The sequence below is a fragment of the Tachysurus fulvidraco genome, chromosome 5 (genome assembly GCF_022655615.1).
Source record: "Tachysurus fulvidraco isolate hzauxx_2018 chromosome 5, HZAU_PFXX_2.0, whole genome shotgun sequence".
NCBI lineage: Eukaryota > Metazoa > Chordata > Actinopteri > Siluriformes > Bagridae > Tachysurus > Tachysurus fulvidraco.
Genome location: NC_062522.1, coordinates 14,215,390 through 14,240,728, shown reverse-complemented (window position 1 = coordinate 14,240,728; position 25,339 = coordinate 14,215,390). Strand labels below are relative to the sequence as shown.

The following is a 25,339-nucleotide window of genomic DNA, read 5'->3' as shown; positions in this document are numbered from 1 at the left end:
AGGGGTAATTTAGCATAGCCAATCCACCCTCTTGCCTGTTTTTGTAGTTAAGGTAGTAGGACACTGGAGAACTCTTAGCAAGCTCACATGAACATGTGGAGAACATACAAAACACCATACAAATGTCTGTATAATGTATAGCAGTATAATCCCTATAAGCTATCTTTGGCCATCTTGTGCAGCCCTAATTTAATTTATTATAAATGAATTTATTTTAGGGTATTTTATTGGGTTAACAATGTTATATTTGTATTGAGTTACAAAATGAGTTAATATTAAAGAATAATATATATAAAAAGAGAAAAGAAAAAAAGAAAGCAGTATAAGTAACTGTTTCTGTGTCTGTGCTTTTCAGCTGGTGTGGAGTATATTGACGAGAAACTCTACCCTCACTTCTGGAAATCTCTTGTGTTCACTTCCCCTGCACGATGGGACACACACTTCTGGTAGTCGTCCTGCTCTTTGCCCTCAGCAGTATGATTTCTGCAGGTAGGAGCTGTTTTCCTCATCATTCCTCCCTTCTCTCTCTCAGCGCTCTTAACCACAAAAAGCGAGCGAACTTGCTCCAACATGGCACAAAGACACTTTATCATCTCTTTCCCTTTGATTGATTGCTAATTTATTACCAGTAGCACAGAGGGCTTCTGTGGCCTGACTCTCATGGCTCATAAAGACAGACATAAAGATGTTCTTTCAGGCTTTGAGATTGCCGCTGTGTTAAAAAGTAAAAGATGACAAATGTGTGTGCTTCAGGTGAGATTTTAGTACTGAACTGCCAAGACCTCAACAACTACAACACCTCCATGAAAACATAATAAAAAAATAAGTCAGTTGCTGAAGTCTCGAAAAAATGTTCAGACCCCAGTCTGAGTTAGAGTGAGTGAAGTGGGATGTTGATGTGTACAAGATTTCTATGTCTTTAGCATGCAGTATGAAACATTATGTGTGTGTGGTATGTGTGAGTGTCAAGGGTGTGTTCCCAATGACTCGCTCCTATTTCTGGATCTCATGTTGGGAGTCAGGCAGTGTTGCTTGTTTTGTCAGGTCCTCACAAATCGCCCTGCAATTGGAATTTCCCCGCTCCCTCCCATCATCAATCCAGAGATGCTGTGGTGATGTGCATTAAGAAAAGTGCTGACAGGCCCAATCTCTAACTCGAAGTCTATCTGAAGAAATATCCTGTTTACACACAGATTAATTTTTTTCACATTTTTCTCAAGCCCAACACAGAGCACATTGAACCACATGATCAGCAATGCCACACATCATGCAGCAAATCAAAAAGAGAAAAAAAGACAGACAAATACCAAAGCAAAAAAAAAAAAAAAAGCTCATAAGAACAATACCGCTTGCCAAGTTCTGGTTATTGGCTTGAAAGATTTTTTGTGTCTCCTCAGGGAAGAATTATATAGTATATTTGAATCTCTGCCTGTACCTGAAAACACTCTATAAAAAAGACAAAAAAATGTCTAATCGTGTTCACCACAATACAGGTCATACTAGGACTAACAGGTAGCAACTATCTTAGAAAAAGCTCTGGAACGGTTTCTGAACCGGAAACGTAGGCACACAATGTCTCCTCGGCCTGAACAGCCCTTGGGTTAAGCACCGTCTCCTGCTGTAACCTGCTGTTTAAAACAATGAGCTCACGGAGGAGCCTCTTCCTTTACATCATTCATGCCAGAATTGTAGCATTCCTCCATACCTCCAACATGAAAAAAATATAGTGACCTACGCTAACTTGAGCAATGGACTGTCTAAACTTCAATTTGGGAAGAAAAAAAATACATTGTGTTAGATCTGTAAAAAAAACCCCACATCATTGTCCTCATCGTGGTCTTTGAGTCCTAATTAGTCTGAGAGTAGCCTGAATTTACGGAGATTAGATGACAGCTAGAAACCCGAAATCATATTTTCACTGCTGCTAAAGATATGTTTATGTTTTCAACATGATAAAAGTCACTATTTTCTTTTGCCTTTGGAAAGTTGAAACCTGCAAATAATCTAATCTGCTGCGTTAACATTTCGGTCATGATTCATTCGACATGGACTGCCGAGGCAATCACATTTCAGTTGATATATTTTTGTTCTTGCACTTTGGTTAATAGAATTCAGACTGTTCTTCATAAATATATCGGATTGGGATATAAAGAAATTTTATTACTGGTACACTGGACAGACTCAAACCCCTAGCTGTTTAATTTGTATGGCAGCTGCACAAAGTTTGTAAAAAGCCCAGGTTGCGTAACCTGAAAAGCCCAAGTTGTGTAGATATGTATGTCTTTCCAAGGTGATTATATAGAATGCTTAGGAATAATATATACAGTGGAGAGAGAGAGAGAGAGAGAGAGAGAGAGAGAGAGAGAGAGAGGCTAATTTACACAATCATTTTTGGGTGTATTTTACAGTACAGTTAGATTAATATCTGCACTAAGTGTGCATTGGTGGTCATGATTTAAGCAAAGCTGTGGAGTTCAGAACAGAGCTTAGAAAATTAGTTCACACAGGAAACAAGAAGTGAAAGTGAGTATGAAACATGTAAATTGTGTGCTTTTTGATCTTTTTCTTACCATCTCTTACTCTTTCACAGACTGTCTAGTTTTCTGTCATGGAATCTCTACATACACACGCACACACATGTGCACGTAAGCACGTGCTCTCTCTCTCTCTCTCTCTCTCTCTCTCTCTCTCTCTCTCTCTCTCTCTCTCTCTCTCTCTCTCTCTTTCTCTCTCTCTCTCTATCTATCTTCACTTTCTGTCTTTTTCTTACAATCTTACACTTTCTTCTTAAAGCATGTTGTATACCTCATGTCAACCATGTCCCCGGCTGCATTATGACACAGAGGTGCTTACTGAAATGGAGAACACGTTGGAAATTGAGCCAATAACCAATAACAGCTTGATCAGGATGTTGGTTGTGTGTTGTGAGCTCTGGCCTCTTCCTCTTCTGTCATCACTCCATCTATTTTACATGGTCATGGGAATTTGACATGGAAGTATAAGAGTCCTTATCTGACTACTGGCAATTTGATTTGCCAGTGAGTTTGGATGAGGTGAAAATAGAAATCGGATGAAGACTGGCATACTTATGTCTTTTTTACACTGGCATCTTCAGCATTAATTCAGGTAATGAGATATGGCACTCACCAAATATGCCTTGCCACTATAACAGCAAGGCAGTATGTTTCTGCAGCAGGTAGCATTGCTGCCTCACAGCTCAAGGACTCCTGTTTGGTCCTGAGCTTGGGTTAGTGCCTGGGTCATATTTCTGTGCCTTTTCTTTTTGAGTCCATGTGAATTTCCTCAGGGTTCTTTGGTTTTATCCCACCTCCTAAAAACATTTCGGCAATTGTACTGGCTACTCTAAATTGTCTCTAGGTGTGAATGAGTGGACAAATATGTGCGTATGCAAAATGACTTGCGCAGTATGTAGTAATTATGTAGGCTACTAAGGACGATTGGATGGATGGATGAATGAACGTATGACTATAAAATGGCTGAACAGACACTGACTGACTGTACTGCACCTACCAAAAGATAATAGAGTTTAATACTACAAATCACAGAAGGTGGAAACTGTGGCCCTTATTTATTCATATTTCTGGACCTACCTGAGCCAGAAGATTCAAAAGTGTCAGAAGGCAGACAAAATTGTATCTATATGCAGGTAGGGAGTGAAACTCTAAAAACGATTGCTGTTCTTTATAGAATGTCAGAATAAAGAAGCACATTATTTTTAGCTGCAGAGATTGCTGTAGGTCTGAAAGGGTTAACAGGTTTTGATGCTTATTATTTAGCAATAGCCAATCTGGCCGAGGAAGGACTGTGTTGTCGAGACTACAGACCCCAAACACTGAGCAAATCCAGCCATGGTTGCGAAAGCGAGCCGTGTTGTGTTTGTTTAGTCTGGCAGTCTGAAAACCAAAGATTTTACAACATTTGTGCTTTTATGTTTCATGTAAAAATCCCTTCCAGTTTTCCGTCACAAAATACCTGCCTGAGTGTAAAAAGTGTGTATGAAAACTGATTCACTATATGGTAATATGCATATGATTAGTTTGCAAATGATGTGTTTGTGTGGAATATAGTGGTTTGGACTGTCTTCCCTGTAGCCAGTGCCATGGCTCACATTACTCATTGCGCAATACTTTCTGGCAGCACACACACACACATATACACATACACATACACACACACACACACACACACACACACACACACACACACACACACACACATATACACACACACACACATATACACATACACATATATACACACACACACACACACACATATACGCATACACATATACACATACACACATACACATATATATATATACACACACACAAACACACACACACATATATACACACACACAGTGGATTTTGAGGGACAGAAAGCAAGGGGGACAAGAAGGGAGAAGGGGCAGAGTGCAACGAGAAGAAATGCATGAGCAAGATGGGAGGCAAAAGAAGGGGAGAGATATTAAGAAAGAATATGAGAGAATGGGAAAAACACTGTAAGATGGTACGGAGAATTTCATCGGTGGCTGAGAAGTGGTAGAAGAGGAAAAGTGTGTGGAAGCAGGAAATTAAGAAATAAAAATGAAAAGGAAGGAGAAACAGAAAGAATGAAAAGAACAGTGCGTAATGCAGTGAGAAAAAGAGAAGACAGGAGTGAGTGAAAGGGAGAAGGTAGGAGCGAGAGAGAGAGGAAGAGAGAGACTGAAACTAACACAAGGAAAAGATAATAGGAGGAGAAAGCATTCCCTCCTTTCTAAAGCAGATGTTGCCAGTTGTTCAGCAACCAGACCTTTCTACTGTGACACACGTTGGAATGTTTACATAGCAACCAGTCAGGACTGCTGTAGTTACAACTGCTTGCCTTATACATGTTAACTGACAGCCACAGCGCGTCTATCATAGGCATATCTCTCTCTGTATCTTACTCCCTTACACACATATGCTTATGTAAGCATGAGAAAGCAGAGGAATCCTGTACTGTCCATCAGATCTTTCTGTCTCTGATTTAAAAGCTGTATGTACGGATAGACATCACATATAATTAATAAGCAATTGTTAAATCTTTTCTCTCTCTATCTCTCTCTCTCACTCTCTCCCTCTCTCTCCCTCTCTCTCTCTCTCTCTCTCTCCCCCTCTGCCCGCCCCTTCGTCTCTTCTGTGCTCATAAACGTGTGTATGGTTATCATGCGCCAGGACCCTAATCGAACACAGCTGGTCTGATCCTGCTCTTTCCACTTTGTCTTTCACTTGGTTTAGAGAAATAAGAAAAAGAAAAACACAGCACATAAGGGCTGAGGTCTTAGGAGTCTGTAGCATTTGTGAAATAGAAAACACGTTTGTATGACTCTGAGTAGCAGAGCTATTTCAGACCCATTACGTTCCCTCCAGTTTGCTTCGGTACCACTAGCTTCCTTCCTGTACTTTGAAATATGCTCACTCTCATCTTTGTCTTTCTCTTGTACTCCCTTATAATGCTTATACCCATCACATACCTATGGTTCTGACTTTAGTTTAGATGACAGAGATAGAGTTTGTCCCATGGGCTAATTGCAGGTTTGATTTTAATATACACAATTGAGGCTTTCCAGGTTGTGGCTACTCTGAGTCCATAATCCTCTCCTACATGTCCTCTCTTCCTAGAGTTCCATGGAAAGACTTGCAGAAAATGTTGCCTTGCTGTCTTGCAGGATGTAAATGTAGCGTTCTTGTGCAATAAATAACCGCAATAACAAATCAAATATAGTGTTTCGCTTCGATGTTCATTTAAACACATGAACTTGTCATGCTGTGACATTTTTTGATTTGATGCTTTGTTAGGATAGTGGATCTTGCATTCTGACGTGCTTAGATAAGACAAATACACAACTGTTAAGACAATATTATAACATTTAGAGCTTGTTCATTGCAGTACAGTATGTAATTCAAGCACAGAGGCCAAACCTCCTTTACTGAGGCTGACACAGTTCACACTGCTGGTAAAAGTGGCCCAAATCCGATTTTTTTGGGGTCAAGTGACCAGGTCAGACTTCTTCAGGAGTAGTGTGGACACTCAAATCTGGCCCAGATCTGATTTTTTTCATATCAGATCTGGGCCACTTCCATATGTGGTCCTGAATCAGACCCAAATCAGATTTTTTCAAATCGGATTTGATGCGACTTTTCCGTCAATCTACATCGACATTCGTCACAATTATGCGCCGGCGAAAATATATATATATTTTTTTACAAACCTGACTGGTAATGTGTGTGTGTTAAGAGTGTTATATAAAGTGGTTATGTGAACCAGCTCATAATGTTTGCATTGAATACATCACATTATAGCATTACATGATATGTTTGCTTGCACCAGATGATACAGTACTTCCTCCATAACCTCGCCAACGGTGTGCTGCGTGTGACGTCATTGTTATTGTTCGTTTGCGCATGCGGGTCAGTTCGAAACAGCAAACAGTTCACACTGGTATCTGATATAGGCCACATTTTAAAAGGTAATGTGAACAGCCAAACAAAAAAATCAGATATGAGCAGAATATCCGAATTGAGCATTAAGACTAGCAGTGTGAACGTGGCCTTTGACTATCCAACACAGAGACACGCCTCTTTCACTGAAACTGACAGCCACAGAGGTCAAGCCTCCTGAAAGGCACATTTAGTAGATTAAAGGTCTTTAAAGAGGCCTAAAAGAGGCCACTTCTATTTATCATGTGCCCTTTGCTTGCTTTCTTTTTGCTTTATGCCTTTTGCCTTCAGGCTTCTCCACAGAATCCTTTGTGTTGTACAAGAAGGAGGTCTGACTTCTTAAGTGGCCTCTGACCTGACATGAATGACACCCTCAAAAGCCAATATACAGTGTTCACAATAGGCTCTTTTGGCTGTAAGGGTGCCTACTACACTAACCTCCTAAGGACTGCATGTCTCTCACATTCGTTCTACCTCTTTCACCGCCACTGACACTTTTTTTGTCCTTCTGTCTCACACATGAACAGACTGCTTTCTAACATGACTCAAATGCCTTCATGTCTGTCTGATAAGGGAATGTCACATTGCTGTTCATTTCACAGTGCTTCATCCTTCTCTCTCTATCACACACACACACACACACACACACACACACACACACACACACACACACGCACACACAAACATCTCTGTGCTTGTCAGTCTCAGTGAAGAAGACGTGGCTTCTGTGCCTCTCAGTCAAGGAGGTGTAGCTTCTATGCCTGTCGTATACGTCCAGTGGGAAAAGTTGTGGCATCTGTCCCCGTCATCATCATAGCAAATGAGATGCTCATTAACCGCTCTCTCACTATCCACCAGTATCCTCTCAGTTCCCTGGAATGCCTAGTGTGTCAAGCATGACGTCATTGTTTATGTACTTGAGGCAGAGTAGAAGCTACGGCTCTTCAAACAGCTGCAGGCTTCACTCTGTTTATTCTGATACTGGACACTCTTGGTCTGTTTATATGCCACAGATGAGAGCTGCCAAGAGTTTATTCAGGTGCACTGTGCACATGTTCTCATGTAGATGACAGAGAGTCACACTCAGGTTGGCTCACTGTCTAGTCTCTAACTAAGCTTGTTAATTGGAGAAGTTTGTTTTAATATCTGTTTATTTATATTACGTTAGTCATAAACTAGTATTTAAAGTTATTTTGGTTATAAAAAGTTGCTCATCCACACGCCTGTACTGGTCCGAGTGCAGCAGCTGCCTGCCCATGTGCCGAGAGACTTCCCTTCCTTCCTTCCCTCATTCTCTTCTCCCCTAGGAAAGGCTGTGTCATCCCTCACTTCAAACACTGCTGATTTATATCTACTGTAAGCACTGAAGATGAAGGGGCAATGGAAAGAGAGAGCGAGCTAACAAAAAGGCAAAACTGTGAGCAGATGAGAGAGCCTTAAATTGTCCTAAATTGTCCAGTGCACACTGCACTGATTCTTTGGATGATAAACTATGTATGATCACACCTGAGATTTACCACAGTAGTGATGTCTTAAATCAAACACAAGTTCCATTTTAAAAGGAAACAATAGATTACTTTATTTGAAACAACATATTATGGTGTTTAAAAAATATGCAATTTGAGCGACTAAAATCTGACAAAAAATAAATCTCAACGCAGATCATCCTGCAATCACGCTTCATTTACTCCTAAAGTGTGTATTCTCCTTCTCTTGATTAAACACACACTATACAAAGATATATCCTAACCTATATGTGTTACTCTGAACTCTAGCTGAGTGGCCTGCTTGTCCCTGAACCTGCACAGAAGCTCAGATTTACAGCTCTGCACACCTGGTAATGTGCTTGGATCCGGAACAAAGGCCTGCGGTGTCTAAAGAGGGGTTTTTTTGCCTCTGGTTGTAATTTCTCCCTTATGTGCAAAAATTGTACTATGACCTGATCAAGCTGCCTTGCTGAGTTTATCGTAAGTTGAACATTGTTGCAAGCCAGTGGTTACTGACCCATTTGCTGGAAATTTTCTTAACCCTCACCGACACGACACACCTGTCGACACCGCGCACGTGGACTAGCAGCGTATTGGATTTGGGTTGAAACCAAACCCTCTGAAAGTCTTACCTCAAAGAGTGTTAAGATGTTCTGCCACTGTATGACACTGCTGTCAATAAAAATGGACAAAAGCATGTCAGAGAGCTAAAATCAGTACTTACATCTTGAAGCTGGAATCCCTTTTTCCTCTGCACATCATTTAGTGTCACTTCATACAAGAATTCAAAAGCTCCTTTGAAGAGGCTTTGATGTTTATGTCTTGTCTTTTTACAAAATTTCATATCTCTCTAACTCCAAACTGTCATTCAGACTTACTAGACTGACAACTTAATGAAATTCTTTCAAAATCTTAGACCAGATCAGACATGAGCATCAGATCTCAGTGGTGTTTTCCCTGCAACATGGACAACTTTACAACAGTGGCAAAAAAAAAAAAAAAAAAGGTTAAGATTGAAAACATTTCAGCAACAGTCAGGAAACAGAACAACATTTTATCTAGTGTTCTCAAACTTATAGACTCCACTGTATTTCTGAAAAAGTATAAAATTGTGAGGCTATTTCTAATATCTATAATTACATCACATGTGGTTCTTGAATGGTGCCAAAGCAGTGTGGTGAGTGTTCCTGGATTAAGACAAGTCTGGCTACAGGCTGATACTAAAAGAGTAAAATAGTTTCTTCAATGTTTTTGTTAAGGTTTCTTTGTCTGTTAAGGATTTTTAGCCTCCTAAAATAAGTTTAGGTTAAACTGCAGGACAAACACTACCCTGTGTTATAGGGGTTCACAAAGAATGGGGTTCTTTCTAACACTGCAGTGTGTCAAATTTAGGGAGTCCTCCAAAGATTCCTGATTGTCTTGTAATCCAGATACACTTCTAAATCCTGTTCCATCTGCGGCCTTTACAAACACATGGCCACACGCTACTGTTTTTTTTTATTTGTATATGCAGTACAAAATATTTAATATGCTAGATGGATGCAATTTTGACCACGGTTCATTAGGGCTGGGCGGTATGACGGTATATTCCGTTTCCGCGGAATAAAATGTGTACCGTTACAGGTTTTTCTATTCCGTGCATACCGTGAAATTTAAATTAGTAGGCGTAGTAGTAACCTCACGTGTAGCACACCTGAATCTGAGAACGATTGAGAAGCGGCACATAAGTGTAGATAAGAAGGAAAACATGGAGAAAGGCATGCATGCTGATAAAGAAATCCCAAAAACCAATCCCGAGCAGGAGGAGGAACTTGTTGTGAAACGAGGCACGACATCAGTGGTATGGAAAAAAATAATAGAATAAGACGAGAAAGCCTATTCTTTATTTTTAAAGTGTTAAAGTGGTATTCAATATATTAAGCACGTTCCTTTTGTTGATTTACCTGAAAAATTATTATTCCGTGATATATACTGCTACCGTGAAATAAAATAACTTATTACGTGAAGCAGATATTTGGTCATTCTGCCCACCCCTATGGTTCATACAAACACAAGAGGCAATAAAACCATTTGGAAGCAAAGGATTTGTAGCACAAGGGAATCTTTTTGTAGCAGTTAGGGATCTTGTCTGGAGTTTTTTTTTTTTATAAGAACAGAAACTCCCTGTTTTCAACCTTTGATGGTTCACTTTATGATTTTTCCCTCGATGGAGTGTAGGATTGATTACTTCTCTATTATTCTATCCACCTGTCTCTCTGTCATCTCATTCTCACGTTCTTCTGTCCCCAGCTTCTCTTGCAGTACTGACAGTTTTATAGCCCATTGTTGATCTCCTGAGGAAGTTTTTTCTTCAAAGAGATGTACATTGAACTTTCTCTTCATGGTCCATCATCAGAGATGTCAACTTAAGTTGAAAGGTTTTGTCAATATTTATGTGTTCTCTATTGTTTAAGTTCTCCACATGCTGTTAACCGCAGAACACAGCATTTTAACAATAAAAAAGTAACAATAAATAAAAATAAAGATATGTTATATGCAAATGAGAAGATGGAAAGCATTCATTAAAACATTCATTAGGCGTTTGGTATGTCAAACCCTTGGTCTATGTATAGTCCTAGTTGTAATCATCAAATTTACTGCAATTTTATTTACTGCAATTTTGGTTTAATTTAACAGTATGGCTTCCAACCTCAATATCTGGCAGTTTAAAAACTAGAATATTAAATTTTTTTATGATAAATTGAAAGTACAAAGACTGACAAAGCCTGAAGCTTAGACAGAGGTGAAAAATCTTTTAGAGTTGAGAGTTGCAGCCAGTGACTGGTCAGCTTAAATCAGTCTAAGACATCAAACTGGACACTAGCCTGGTTTCAATGCTCTCTCTCCACTCTCTGGCTAATAATGTGTTAAAAAATTATACCTAAGAGTCATAATCATATATCTGTGTTTTTTTGCAGTTTTGCAGTTTTCCAGTCTTGACTGCCTAGGTAGTGATTAAGTCTGTAGTTTAAATTCAGGTTTGAATAACAACATGCAAAATTTTTACGTGTAATTAATCGTTTACCTGTGCTTGATTCAATAATGTCCAGGGTCTGTTTATTTAATTTATGGTGCTTATCCAAAGCAACTTACGTTTATATCATTATTACCAGTGAGGATTAAGAACTATGCTCAGGGTTCCATTAGACCACCAGTTTGGTGGTGCTGGGATTTGAAAGCACTCATTTGGAAGTATATATTTATACACAAAAAAGGTCAGGCTGTTTTTAGTTTTGTAAAACTCCATGTGTCATAAAATGTATAAAGCATTCATATTTGCATGGCACCAAAACTTGGTGTGTTATCAAACATCTCCCAAGGCTTGAAGTCATTCAGAAATATGATAAGATGATCCTCAAGCACCAGTTAAACCACCTGATCACACTTATGTAATTACTGTTTACTGACATCACTTGATGATGCCATTCATATTTTTTTTTGCCCTTTGCTTATCTTCCCTATGACAGTACATACAACTGACCTGCCATCACTCCTGTTCATTACACAGAGCATCCTCCAAGATGGAGAGTGTGGAATACCATGTGCAGTGCAATCGGCTTGGTAGAGCATGGGAAATTTTTATTTTTTAACATCACGAGTAAGAATGAAGTATTGTTCTAATCACTCATGCTTTTACTTCCTCCTGGTTTATGTGGATAGAAATGCCCATCCGGGAGCAGTGACCCTGCCTTCCTGTCCCTCCTCATCCAGATGCTACCATCCACCCGGATCCACCTTATCTGAAATAGGAAAATCTTCTTTTCTGCAGCATTAAGCATTACTGAATCTTTAGAGATCTAAAAAGGTCACATGCAAAAGTTATTCTTGTGTATAATGTGAGGAGAAATTGGGTCAGTTGAATGTTGTTTCAGTCTGGATTGAGTTGAAGAGGAAACCCTGAAGCTCACGTACAGGGATTTTGGGAACGTGTGTGTGTGTGTGTGTGTGTGTGTGTGTGTGTGTGTGTGTGTGTGTGTGTCTGTGTGTGCTTCTTTAAGGAGGGGAAGGGTCTGTTTGTTTCCCTTCGGAAACAGCTCTGTGGAATTGTGGGAATATCAGATGTGCTTAGAGTTGGCATTTGGCAAGTGACCTCATTTCCTGTGCCCAGATTTTGGCATGTCTCCAAGTGCGGATCCAGACAAAATGTGATCCTTGCAGTGCTTGAATGAAATCATTTACACAAACTGTGTGACTTTGCTAGTATTGTTTACAAGTAATATATATATACAGTATATGCGTATCATGATTGTTTTTGTTTGTCTTTACAACGTTTATTCATATTTTAGAAAGCTGGCCAACTCGCCATCTGCATCACTGTATTGTAAGGGTTTGGTTTGAAGTGACCAAGTGATCGCATGAGTTCATTTTGTTGTAATTCAATGTATTTGGTAAACACTATATGGACAAAAGTATGTGTACAACAGAACGTAACACTTGTATGTGCCTGTTGAACATCCCATTCCATGCTAAGTTTCTTCTTTGCTGCTATTATTTAGCCTCCATTCTTTTGGGAGGTTTGCAGATTGTGGAGTGTAGCTGTGGGAGTTTGTTCATTAAGCCACAAGGTCAGGCACTGATGTTAGGTGAGGAGGCCTGGTGTGTAGTCCACATTCCACTTCATTCCCAAGGTGTTCAGTAGGGTTGAGGTCAGGCTCTATGCAGGCTACTCAAGTTCTTATACAGCAAGGTTTGCAAACCATGTCTTAATGAATCTTGCTTTTTGCACATGTACATTTTCATACAGAAGCATGTTTGTGGCTCATTAGTGGCTGACAGCTTGACTGACATTTAACTCAGAACTTCTGTGGTTTAACATAATTATTGCACATAAAAAAGACAAAACATAAGAAAGGTTAATGTGTGTGTCTGTATGTGCTTGTGCATGTGTATATGTTGAATATACTGAACACCTTTGGGATGAACTGTGTATTTCTAACTTTGTGGCAAGTGTCCAGGGAAGGCTTGTATATAGATGTGATGATCTGCTTTCCACATGCTTTTGACCATATTGTGTAAGTTGCTGGAAAGTTTGAGTAGTGTTTGATTTATATTCCCTCTTACTGACTGGGAAATTTGCTTAATTTATGCATAGATGAGAGTGCCGACGAAGACTCTTTTAACTATTGAAAACCTTGGCAGATGCTACTTGTCCTAGCTTGGTTCATGTTGTACCTGACCAAGAAGGGTGACCAAATTCAGCATGGTTATTTAAGTATGGCATGGCTGGCTTGGTAGTAGCAGTAACAATAGTATGGTCGATTCTGGGTAATTTCCTGCATTGTGCAATCTAATTGATGGAAAAATGTTAATTGTTTCACACAACTAAATCCTCAAGCATGTGCTGACTTTTGTAACGTGGGAGCACATTTCTGCACATACATGTACATGCACACACAATATACACACACACACACAGTCGTGTGCAGCAGTGGAAAGTTGTACGTCAGTGAGCTTCCCTCAGAATGTTCTCAAGTGGGTAATAAATATACACATGCACAGGCACAAGCATAAACACACACATACACACATTAACCTTTCATATAGTTTGTCTTTTTTATTTGGCCAAAACCACAGAAGTTAAATGTCAGTCATGCTGATCTCAGGACATGTGGCACAACTGTAGCACAACCTAAACTAAATAGCACTAAAAAACTACAATGAATACAAAAATACACAATGACAATTTTACAAATAAGATTTTAGAATTTTTCTAGATGTTAGAAAGATGCTTATGGTCATTCTTTTTGGTGTCTGAATCTTGACATACATCTATTTTTCTGTTTACTGCATCATATCTTCAGATATCTGGTTACAGTTGATTTTATTATTTTGAAAACATCTGCAGAATTTTATGACCATACTTTTGTGCAGTACTGCACATATTGTGTGTGTGTGTGTGTATGTATGTATGTATGTATGTATGTATGTATGTATGTATGTATGTATGTATGTATGTATGTATATAAATATATAGTAGCGACTCTTGCTGCAAGGTGGGACTCAGAGACAAAGCACTGAGATACCAAAACCCTTTTGTCCCTTTCGTTCTGCAGAGATACCAATACCCTTTTGTCAAAATCCTTTCATTAGGGGTTCAGATCTCATGTTGTACGACGTGTATACAACCGGGGTAGAAGAAAAGACGCTGGCGAACTGATCCATGAAATCTGTAAGATCCTGGTGCTGTTTTGGAGTGAGATCAGTCCCCCTCTTTACAAGGGCACACTCTTGGGGATCTGTGCTGACACAGGCAAGGGCAGACACAACCGGCACAGGTGCAAACTATTTCTTCAATAAGTTTGTACTCTAGTTGTGTGTCTGGTCGCCTACCAGGTTGCTGCAGGCAGGGTCTTCTCAAGGACTGTGCGCATGGGCTAGTTGCAGCCGGAGGGGCATTTTTCCTTTGGGGATGACAAAGAGTTTGCAGGATTCCCCTCACTGTTGAGTCCGGAAGAACAGGAGTCAGTCCTTGACCAGGAAGTACAAAGCCTGGAGTGGCTGGTGAGCATTGGTGGCAACACCCTTGATCTGCTGCACCTGAGCCCAGCAGTGTTTGAGGCGATCATCTTCCTTCTGCTCCCTCCCAAACCCCTTCTCCAGAAGGACCTGCTGAAACACAGAAGACACAGGGTTAGGAGGAAGTGGGTTCTCACCTTCAGAGGAGGCGTTGGTGTCCCTGTCACTCCGAGCCAGATAAGCCTTAACTTATCCTCTTCTTCTGGCTAGTCGGAGGGTGGCTGAGAACCCTGGAGAACCCACTGTCCCATGGGGTCTCGAATGTGGACCTGTGAGGGGGGGACAGACCTTGCATTGGCATGTACACAGGCTACTTCGAGGGCGGTGATTGACTGCCTGTTGATCTGGATTTTGACTTGGCTCCGTGGGTACACGGGTGGTGTGGTGCTCCTCTCCCCGGTTGGTCCTGCTTCAAACTGGCGGAGGGATGTTGGCCAGTGGGACGTGGCCCAAAATTCTCACCAGTGATCTATAGTTGAGGGCATGAAGTAGCTCCCGGATTGAGGTGGTGCTTTTTTCTTCTGTGAGAACCTTCTTGTCCAACAGCTCTTTGTTGCTCACCTGGAGTCTCTTCGCCAGATCCTGGGTGACGGCATTCTGGTGGATGCTGCTCTCCAGGAGGTATTGCAATAACCCGTGGTACCTGGTCCTGGTCCCAGTCCCCTGCCCACATTCTCCACAAGTGTAAGGACTGGTGCTGCGAGGTGGGACGCAGAGACAAAGAACGGTGACGGGAATGAGGTGGAAAACTTAGTGCGCTTTTATTTTATTGCAAAGAGGTGGAGGTGGAGGTGGAAGCAGTGCAGCAAGGGGAAGGTGATCCGGTGCCGTAAAGTGCCTTGACGACATTCAGCGATACTATCCGTGGTGGTGAAGCATCACTTTTGCAACACAGAGGTGAAGAGCACTTTTGTGTAGCTTACAGTGGTGTTAGCTCTGCCGTCACAATATGCACTACTTTTGTGGTTTTGGTTTGTCATTCATCATCTCTGAAACAGGTGCAAGTGGGTTGCACTTTCCTGTATCTGGAAGCGTTACAGCATACTGTAAAGTAATCTACTGACGCCCATCAATCTCTCTCCACCCCCACTCTCTCGGTTTTCTTATTAACTCTTCTATACTGACTCTTTTATAGATACATCTGATTTTCTTCACATTGTTGTGTATGTGTGTGTGAGAGTGCTTAAATTCAGTGTAAAATGTTTGTTTTAGGCATACAGACTTCTTTGGCCGATCTACTAGGTCATGCTGTGTGTGCTGAAGGAGGGAGAGAGAGAGAGCCCAGAGAAGTGGAAAGGTGAAAGCAAGTAGTAGACAGGGAGGATACACAAAGTGACAGAGAATATTTAAAAAAAAACAAAAAAAAAAACTTTTTCTCTCCTGCTCTCTTTTTTCTCTCAGACAGACAGACTCATAGTCTTTCCAGATGTACTACGAGAAGCATTCCATTTGTTTGACAAGATAGTAAAACGAATAAAATACTGTCATGAAGTCATTCATTTAGCATTGCTCTGTATGCTGCTTCGTTCTTCTGCTCTCCTGCTACATTTTCTCTTGATATTTTTATCTAACATTCAACTCCATGCATTCTACTATCTTATCGATCAGTAATGGTTGGACGTTTATTTCGGCAAATTTATTACTGCAGGCTAACGTGCATATTGTTTGCTGTACTTTATGAGCCTTCTTTGTCTATTAGCCCCTGATTCTATTTCCATTTTCGGTCAAAGAGTATAAAACAAATGTTTGGCTTCCTTCTTTTATTGTAATAAAAATGTCTGTATTCTTTTGTCTAATCCACTTTATTGTCTGTAGCGTTTTTTTTTTTCCTTCAGGCAGTTAAATAAATAAACTCTGCCCAATAAATGTTGTAATCTTTTGGCGATCTTCCACATTGGTTTTTTCCCCCTCCTCTGGATGGTGCTTGTTGTTCCCAGCTTCAGTGAGAAGAGGAAAAGTCTGGTTCAGGGATTTTTGAGAGAGAGATAGTGAAAGAGAGATAGAGATGTTGGGGAGAAAGAGAAAGAGAGAGAGTGACAGTAACTGTGACAGTGGTGTTAGTAAGAGTGAGTGACTGATAGAGGAATTGTGGTAAAAAGAGAGAAAGTGTGTAGCTTCATTAATAATTATGTCAATGGAAGGTCCTTGTAAGGACAGTAAGATAAGTGTGTGACAGTGAAGGACTGGAGAGATACATGCTGACTTCACATGATGACATGTTAAAGTGAGAACAGGCTGTAAACTCATTAGTGAAGAAGATTGGACAGGAAGGACAAGTGACGCCTAACACATGACACGAAGTTTATAAAGGTCATGCAGGTCACTTAAAAATTTGACCAGCAGTAAGACATGCTGAGTGGCTGAAGAGATTTACTCGTTCATTAGAGGAACTTTAAGATTATAATCCAAGTGCAGTTTTCTTGACTTGTGACACAGCAGGCATTTCACCAGCAAATCCCGGAGGTTCACTACAGGATATTTATGTTCAGAAACCATGTGTGGGTATATAAGATCCAGGCATGTAGGAGGATAAACGATTTTGAGTAACAATTAAACAACAATTATAACGAGTCTCCTCAGTGATTTCATTAAAAGACGTACAGATCTGATGGATAATAAATGAGGAAAAAATTATGAATGCTGAAAGCTTGTACAATTCGAGCAAACACACAAATCAGACGATAATGTTTCATGTGTCTGGTAGAAAAGATATAAAGTATACTGTTCCACTAGTGTAATAAACATTGTTAAACCACTTGCACTCTTTATTACTCACAGAGAGGTCATAAGGTATTGCATACTGTATCTACTGTTCTTATTCTCATGATTCTTTTCTTTATTTCTTTAAAAAATAGGTAGCTGTTCTCCAAAGCTAACAAGCTGGCATCAGCTTGCTCTGAAATAAGCTAGGTAGCAATGCAACAAGTAGCTGCTGTTGAAGTTTGTTAGCTTACACATAAATAGATAGATAATTAATATTAATCAAATGATTTCATTTTTGGTAACTGTCTAGACAATCTTTTGAAGCAGCTAAGCATAAATAGTTAGATAGTAGCTAAACTATCCACATAAACATAACTAAAGTAGCTATGTTAGATATACAGTGTTAAATAAGCTGAAAGGCTATTAGTATGCTAACAAAACATAACCTAAATAACTAGCTATAGCTAGGTACTGTAGGTCAGAACTGTAGCTTGACTTATCGTCTTTATCATGGTGGTCATTATACTGTCCAGACACAGAATACGAAAAATATGTAAAGAGAAAAAACCTCTTTGTTTCAATCTGTTAAAAGTCATATAGTTTATGTCGAGCTTAAAGTCAGCAATCTTTTAGCTTGATTTTGTGCCCAAAATTTCCATTGTGATTAATCTTCTGAGAATTTGTTTGCGTAAAGGGCTGGATCTCAGCTTGGTATGAGCGAGCGAGTGTGCTGAAAAGGAAAAAAGTGCTCTGAGGCTTTCTGGGCTCTTGTTGCAAACACTTCTGTCATCCCAATATACACAGAGAGGAAACCGTGGCTCTATCCTGATTCAGATCACTCAGCAAGGAGCACATGCATCTTGTTAGTCACGAGGCGTTGAATGTGCCCAAGTCGAAGCCATACACACGCACACAATCTCTCCTTCTTTCTCTCTCTAATGACTTCCAAATGTTCCTCTGATCAGTTTTGTGGTGTGGTGGTGTGTATATTGTGGTCGGTTAGGCTTTGGACTGTGAACAGCTTGGTGTGTGGCGGGTGGAGAGGCATGCAATTCATGCAATTTTCTGACATGCAAGAACACTCGGCAAGGAGAGTTGACCTTCTGATAGAAAAGAAAACTGCTTGTGTTTGTGTGTGCGGGAGATGGTGAGATTGCTTGAGTGAGATGTTTATACCAAATGGATCGGCATTGTTGTCCAAAGGTCATCACCTTTCAATTAATATTTTTCTATACTGTTCCTCTCATGCAGGAGAAAGAGGGAAAGGGGCTGCATGGATCTCACATGGATGTGACTGTTCAGGCACTATAAACAGATGCATTACGATTAAATTGGCATGCACACTGGCCCTTATTCATCAAAGTTCTCTGCAGTCAAAACAGGGTATAAAATAAGAGTATGCAGATTTCACAGATGGTTTCCTTATTCAGAAATTTTTATCTTTGGCACATCTGTGTGATCAATCTCATGTCTGGTAAGAGTGTGTGTTCATTTGAGTGTATTGTTTTAATCGTAAAAAATCCTGAAAAATGGTGACAGTTTTATTTTTGAAGATATAATCAGTAACAAAAGAATCACAAATAATGTAATTGGATATAATTGCAGTTGTGCATATGGAAGTATGTACAGTGATATAATATGTACAGTGATGTAATGTAGGCTAATCTGTAAGCTAGTATACTGTCTGGTAATATGAATCTTCATCACCTCCTTTAATTGTGCGATCACTCAATAGTAGTTTGTCTATGGATAGAAGAGGCTCTTTTAATCTATTTTTCACACTGACAAAAAAATAACGTGGGCTAGCTATTCAAATTCTTTCTTCGCATATCCCAGCTTTGGAGGTTGGGGTCAGAAAACAGGATCATCCATGATACAGCATGTCGGGGCTGGGTCTGGGGCTTGAACCCTTCAAGAACAACCCAGGAACAACCCAGAGCCTTAAACACTTGAGCCTAAAATGTATTTAGCTAAACTTGGATAGCAGCTACATAACTTGAGTGATCAATATACTCTACTGAATATATACATGATGAAAATTAAATATGTTTGTTTAAAGTTTAATATATATAAGCTATATGTATGCCATTTTAAAAGTAGCAACACAACAGAACCACCTTGCTATCAGAAAACCTAGGCAACTAACTGGATAACATTTCTGCTGATGCTACTACCTTATTATCTTCATAGGTCCAAAGCATTCCAAAGTTGCAATAAGTCAGTCATACAATGTCAGCTTTAAACATTCACAGTTTTGCATTAACTTATCCTATGAGATACTTGAGCTATGTTTTGTCAGTGATAGCTATTCATCCTTGCACCTTACTTACTTACTGTAAACAAGCTACAAAAAAAAATGCTGCTTTTTTCCTGCAAGTAAGTCCAGGCAGCAGACATCAAGGCAAGAGTGCAGCCTTATTATTATAATGTGAACAATGTGTTTTAATATAAAAACATTAGTCATCGTCCAAGCAGCATGATCCAGAACTGCTTGCACTCTTTTTGTTTGTGCATGCATGATCTTTTATGTTAATTCCGCCTGCCTCTGATTGGGGACTGTTATGCTCCAGTGAAGAAGCCAAAGTCTGCTGTTTCTCTTGCTGTGTCTTGTTTCTTCAAGATGTCATGCCCCTTTTGAAGTCAGGCTGTCTGAGCCTGACAGTCCCCTCCAGGCTTTCAAGGGCTGCTGAGATGAGACAAACGCCCCATGATCCTTAGGGCAAGAGTTCTGCCAAGTGTTGGGAAATAGTCCTATTTATCTATTATTTCGTTTAAATAATAATAATCTCATGCTCAGAAACAAATTGAATTTAATTATTGCACTTTGTGATAGCTGATACACTTATTATATGGTAGCAAAAACATTAAGTCAAAAGGCATTGTCATAATATGCCACATGTAAGTCATAGTACCTTTAGAAGCTGAACTGCTGCATATAGTTCTGCCCTTAATTGGAGGTGTGATAACAAATGGAGTTGTTCCATTCCTTGCTAACCCATGGCCCTCTGTGCTGAGCTTCAAGGCCGCAGCTCAGAGACTTCTCGAGAGAATATACCGAGATTGTCCGTTCGATACATAGTGTTGTTGTCATGCCGTTTCTCCGTAAGAGGAGCACGCTATCTTGCGAAGTCCTGTTGTAGGTGATTAGGAGTGGGTCAACTTAGCCATGTAAGGAGAGAGAGGGAAAATGGGTTAATGTGACAGTGGAGGCTATAGAGAAGGACAAATAGGTCAGAGATTTTTGCTAATAAAGAGGGAGTGTGGAGTACAAGTGGGAGACACTATTGGATGCCTGCCTCCCTACATGTCTACACTCTCAGCTTATTTATTGGTATCTATATCAATTAGTGACATGGGAGTTGCAGCAAGAAAAACAACGCTTGTGTTTACGCTTGTTGAGCAAAGTCCCTAAGCACTGTTATCTCATCCTTGCTTTCGTTAACCCACATGATGGGTTTGTTGTTCTCCTTGGGCCCATTTGGAGTCCATACAACTTCAGAGTTTTCTGTCCAGCCCATGTGCTTTCCAGTGATAAGCAGTAAACAGATCCTGTGCCTATCAAAGACAGATTGGGACCAACATTGCACTTGAACTATTAATATGAGTGTTATGTATTTTTGCTTCATATCTGAGCGGCCCCAAAGTTCTGGCTGAAAATGGGTACTTCCTTTATAATTTATATGCTGCTCTGCAAGAACACATGCACATGGCAATCTAAGCTAACTACAATCTGTTACAGGCTGTTACTACACTAATCAAACCCAGAATCACTAAAATCTCTGAGATATTTTTTGTTTAATCGTTTATTTCACATCTGGACCTAAATGAATCATAAACCCTAAGAATCATTATTTCTCTCCATCTTGCCTTGCAACAAAAAAACAAGATGCATCCACAAGTCTTCCGTTAGATTAGTAATCACATTGTTTCCCTTCTTATCTTATCCTGTCACTTTGACAAGTCTACTTTACTTTGCTCACTGGATGAATGAAAACCCCCATCAGACACCTCATCCGAGTGTTTATTTGTTTCTGATGTTCTCTATGTGCACTCTTGTGTTCCAGGTGTACTGTCACGTAGCCCATGTGAGTTATTACCTGTTGGAGAAGGTCACCCCGTGCAGGCCCTGCAGAAGAGCTACACAGCTCTATCAGGTTGTGCGAGCCGTGGAACCACCAGCCTCTCTCAGGAAGTTCACATCATCAACCTGCGCAGCAGCAACACAGAGGAAATGACAGAGAAACCTGAGGTAAGACTCTTATAGAGGAGGATATAGTAGGTGAAGACCTTTAGATGCTCTGTGGAAGATTTAGAGACAAAATTTAGAGCCACATCAATACTGAGCATAATAATATTCACACAGCAAGTTAAAGATTACACTCATAGGATTGCTGTATTTTTTTTTCCCCTACTGCATGGAATTAAATGCTTCTTTGATAGGCAGAGGTGAAAGGAGAGATTCTAGCTGGGATTCAGTCTCTAATCTGGTGAATCCATTAGCAATACACACCTCCTGCTTGCACAGTACTAGATAATATAAAATTCCTTCACAGCAATATTAAGCATTATTAGCTTAATAGATTCAGTGTTAAGAAGCTAACTTAGGACACTAAATGCAGAAATGTTATTGATTGAAAATTTTAAACCAAATTCTTTTTTCAACTATTCTGAACTATTTGTTCATTATAATAAATAATGAATAAACATGTTCATTAAAAAAAGATGTGTACAAAATTCATCCTTTCTTGAACCATATTCATACAAACCTGTATATTTCCAACTCACTAAACCCCATCCATCAGAGAAAATGAGCACAATCGACCGATGAATTTCACATAAAAACACAGTCATTTTCCTCTGAATCCATAGACACTGCTTTCCTGTGTTTTATAAAATGAGAAATACATTTTCTGAGTGTGTGGAACGTCTTCCAACATAAATAAAGAAATGTCCAATGTGTCTTTTTTTTGTTTTAGAATATATCTTAATAATAAGATTAGTGTGTAGTGGGACATTGAAGAACCAGCTTATTCAGCTTTAACTGGCTCTGATGGAGTGGAATGAAAATATGTTCTGAACACTGCAGTCTGGGTGGGTTGTTAATAAACCCGTTGGATGGTTTGTGAGTGAAAGGGGTAGTTTGAGAAACAGAGAAAGGTGGGTGTGTGATCTCACTGTGACTATTAGATGAATTGATGTTGTAATCGCTGGATGGCCTTGTTGGCAGAGAGCTGTGCTGACTCGAGACATTACTGAAGAAATGGCATTTTTTTTTTGTGTTTCTGTTATTCTGCAGAGCCTGCATTTGGAGCCTGGACACACATTGGACATACACACACACACACACACACACACATGCACACACACACACAGTGATCACTACTAGTTGTCTAAAGATATGAGCAGTGAATTTACAGAGGAAAAAGCATAGGCTGGAAAAAGAAAGACTAGTCATCAACTTTCCTGTGTGCACACATCCCAAGAATAACAGCAGCAGGCCTCAAGTGAGGGGGCTCTCATTTAGTGGTTTTGTTCAGAGAAGAGTAGGGGAGAAAGAAGAGGAGGAAAAAGGAGTGTATATCTTGGCAAAATGGTTGCGGTCGTTAGGCACTATCAGCCACGCGGATCGAGGAGAGCCCTTTAATGTCCCTGAGTGCTGTGGGCCCTATGCTATTGAAATACAATATCAAACCCTGCTTGCATGCACAATTACTGCACAGCATGGCCTCTCTTAATATGCACAGTGAGATTACAGACAACACTTTTCTCACAACAGAACCAAAAATACATCAATATTGTCACCTGTTTTCCTCATCCTTTGTAGGAGGTTTGTTTACCCAAACTTCCTCTTAAAGAGAGATGATTTATTATTGCTTATTATAGGTGAAAATAGTGGTGAAATGAAGAAGAGTTTTTGAAGTGAAATTTGATGTTTTATTTTCTGTAATTAAGAACGAGCCAGAAATCTCACCAGACTCATCTGTGGGAGATTTTCGAAAGTTAAGCAATGTGTAATACCAATATTTCATGCCTTTTGGTTTTCATACTGTATCACAATTGTTTAGTCCTCACTTTAGTCCTTACCCTCTATGCAGAGTTCCACATGTTTCTCCCTGTGTCTGCAAAAGCTTTCTCCCAAATACGTTCCAATTGGTGGACTGGGACCCTAAATTGCCCCTTGGTGTGAATAAATGTGTGCATGATGCCCAGAGATGGACTGGCATTCCATGCTATGACCAGGATAAGGCGGTTATGTGGAAGATGGATGTAAAATAGTATATAAGAAATCTTTCAGTAATTAGGTAGATAATTGCTCTTTTCTACTGAAGTCTGTGCAGACAAGCATAGGTCACTGAACATATCTTTTGTTTTTTTTTCTAAACCTTTTGTGAAGAACATCAATTAAAACTCAGTTGCAGTAAGTTAACCTTCAAGTAAGCCATCCATAGTTTTCCAAGATGTACTTCTCAGATTTATGTTGTCTGATCTCTCTTGTCCAGATGAGGTATAGAAATGTGTTTCTCACAGGTCAAGTCATGTCATTGTGGCTTTGTTGTACAGTGAGAGATGTCATTAATCAGATCTCCCACAGTGCTTCATTATTGAATAAGATGGCTGTCACTTTTAGGAATAGTTTGAGTTTTGTGACTTAGCAGTGCATTATTAGTTTATGTGGTCCATGCCATGACTCATTGGTATGACTCTAGTAAAACCTTTAACACGATTAGTCTTTGGTTTTGGTTGGCAGTGGAAAGAATTTGCTTTCTTTGCCTATGATTCCACTGTGGTGTGTTTGTGTTTGCAGCTTGGCAACAGGCCTACAGTTTTCCTTGCTGTGTATCACAAGGCCTGCAAATCACTGAGTGACTGAAGCAAACACTTGAACAGAGGCCAGCTCTCAGTTTGCTCAGTGCGTATGTAAGCAGGTATATCAGAGTTTAAACAGTGTTTATCATTACTCTGATGTCTGATTATAGAGCTTCCTTTTAGCGGAGAAAGTGTGATAACTGTAAATTTAACGTTAAATTTACTGGCAGACTGTAAGACATGAGAGCTGATGTCGCATTAACAGAAATACCTGATACCAAGTCAATTCAAATGAGATACATGGATAGATAGATATATTTAAAGCTGAGAATGTTTGAATGCTGACATAAGTGGGACTGATGGGCATAGACACCAATCCTCTTCCATTGGGAATGGATACTACACGCCACGCCTGCGTCAATGGAAAAGACAGGAGCAGCAACTATCAATAATATTTTTAGCCAAAGTTTCAACTATGATAAACACACCAGTGCTGCCTTCACATCAGGTATAAAGTCACAAATTAACATAAATCCCCAACCTGATTTCAGGCCAATTTAAAGCATGTGTTTTCCATATATGGCCCTATAGCCATTTCTGTCATTGTTTTGTAGGAATGAACACTCAGCACACTGTGTACAGTAGGGATTATGGCGTGCTAGTGCTCTTCCCCATGTGAGTTTTGTCTACATACTCTGACAGATAAGGCTGTTCCACTCAGCGTGTGCCAAGCCTCAGGTATTCGGTATACTACGATACATTATTGTGCTTTCTGATTTAAATCAGAGATTGGGATACTAAAGAACAAAAGCCTGGGGATAACCCTTAGTGTACACACAAATTCAGAGTGGTTTAATCAATGTACTTAGATATACATATAAGTATATAAGGTATATATTCAAGCACACACAATCTCTGTGAATTTTTATTTTTGTAAAGCTGCTTTGTGATAATGTATGTTGTTAAAAGTGCTCTATAAATAAAATTGTACTGAATTGATAATCTAATTTTTACTACTGACCACAGGTCTGCTTCTTTGTTTCCTCTTCTTCTTGTTTTAAAAATAGCCCAAACCAAACCAAAGTTTGCAGTTTCATTTATCACAATACCATATAGCAATTGCAACAATTCTGTACCATTTAACACAAGAATCAGACTCTGGTAGGAGGTGTAACCTACAGTTTGAAGTTGGAGTGCAGCTACATTATAAACCCTTCATGGTGTTACTTGTCCCAATTACACCTTTTGAGGAGGGTTGTACATGAATGTGTATAAACATCTTTTACTTGCTTGCATCAT

General features: G+C 39.7%; 1 protein-coding gene across 2 annotated transcripts in view; it reads left to right on the top strand.

The window, feature by feature from the left end:
* tgfbr3 (transforming growth factor, beta receptor III) overlaps positions 1-25,339 on the top strand; it is a 94,072-nt gene that overhangs the window by 9,705 nt on the left and 59,028 nt on the right. For both annotated transcript variants that reach the window (XM_027147419.2, XM_047813393.1), the window contains exons 2-3: positions 356-489; positions 21,298-21,482. In XM_027147419.2, coding sequence (XP_027003220.1) covers positions 429-489; positions 21,298-21,482 — 246 coding nt within the window. In that variant the 5' untranslated portion in view covers positions 356-428. The remainder of the gene's footprint in view (positions 1-355; positions 490-21,297; positions 21,483-25,339) is intronic.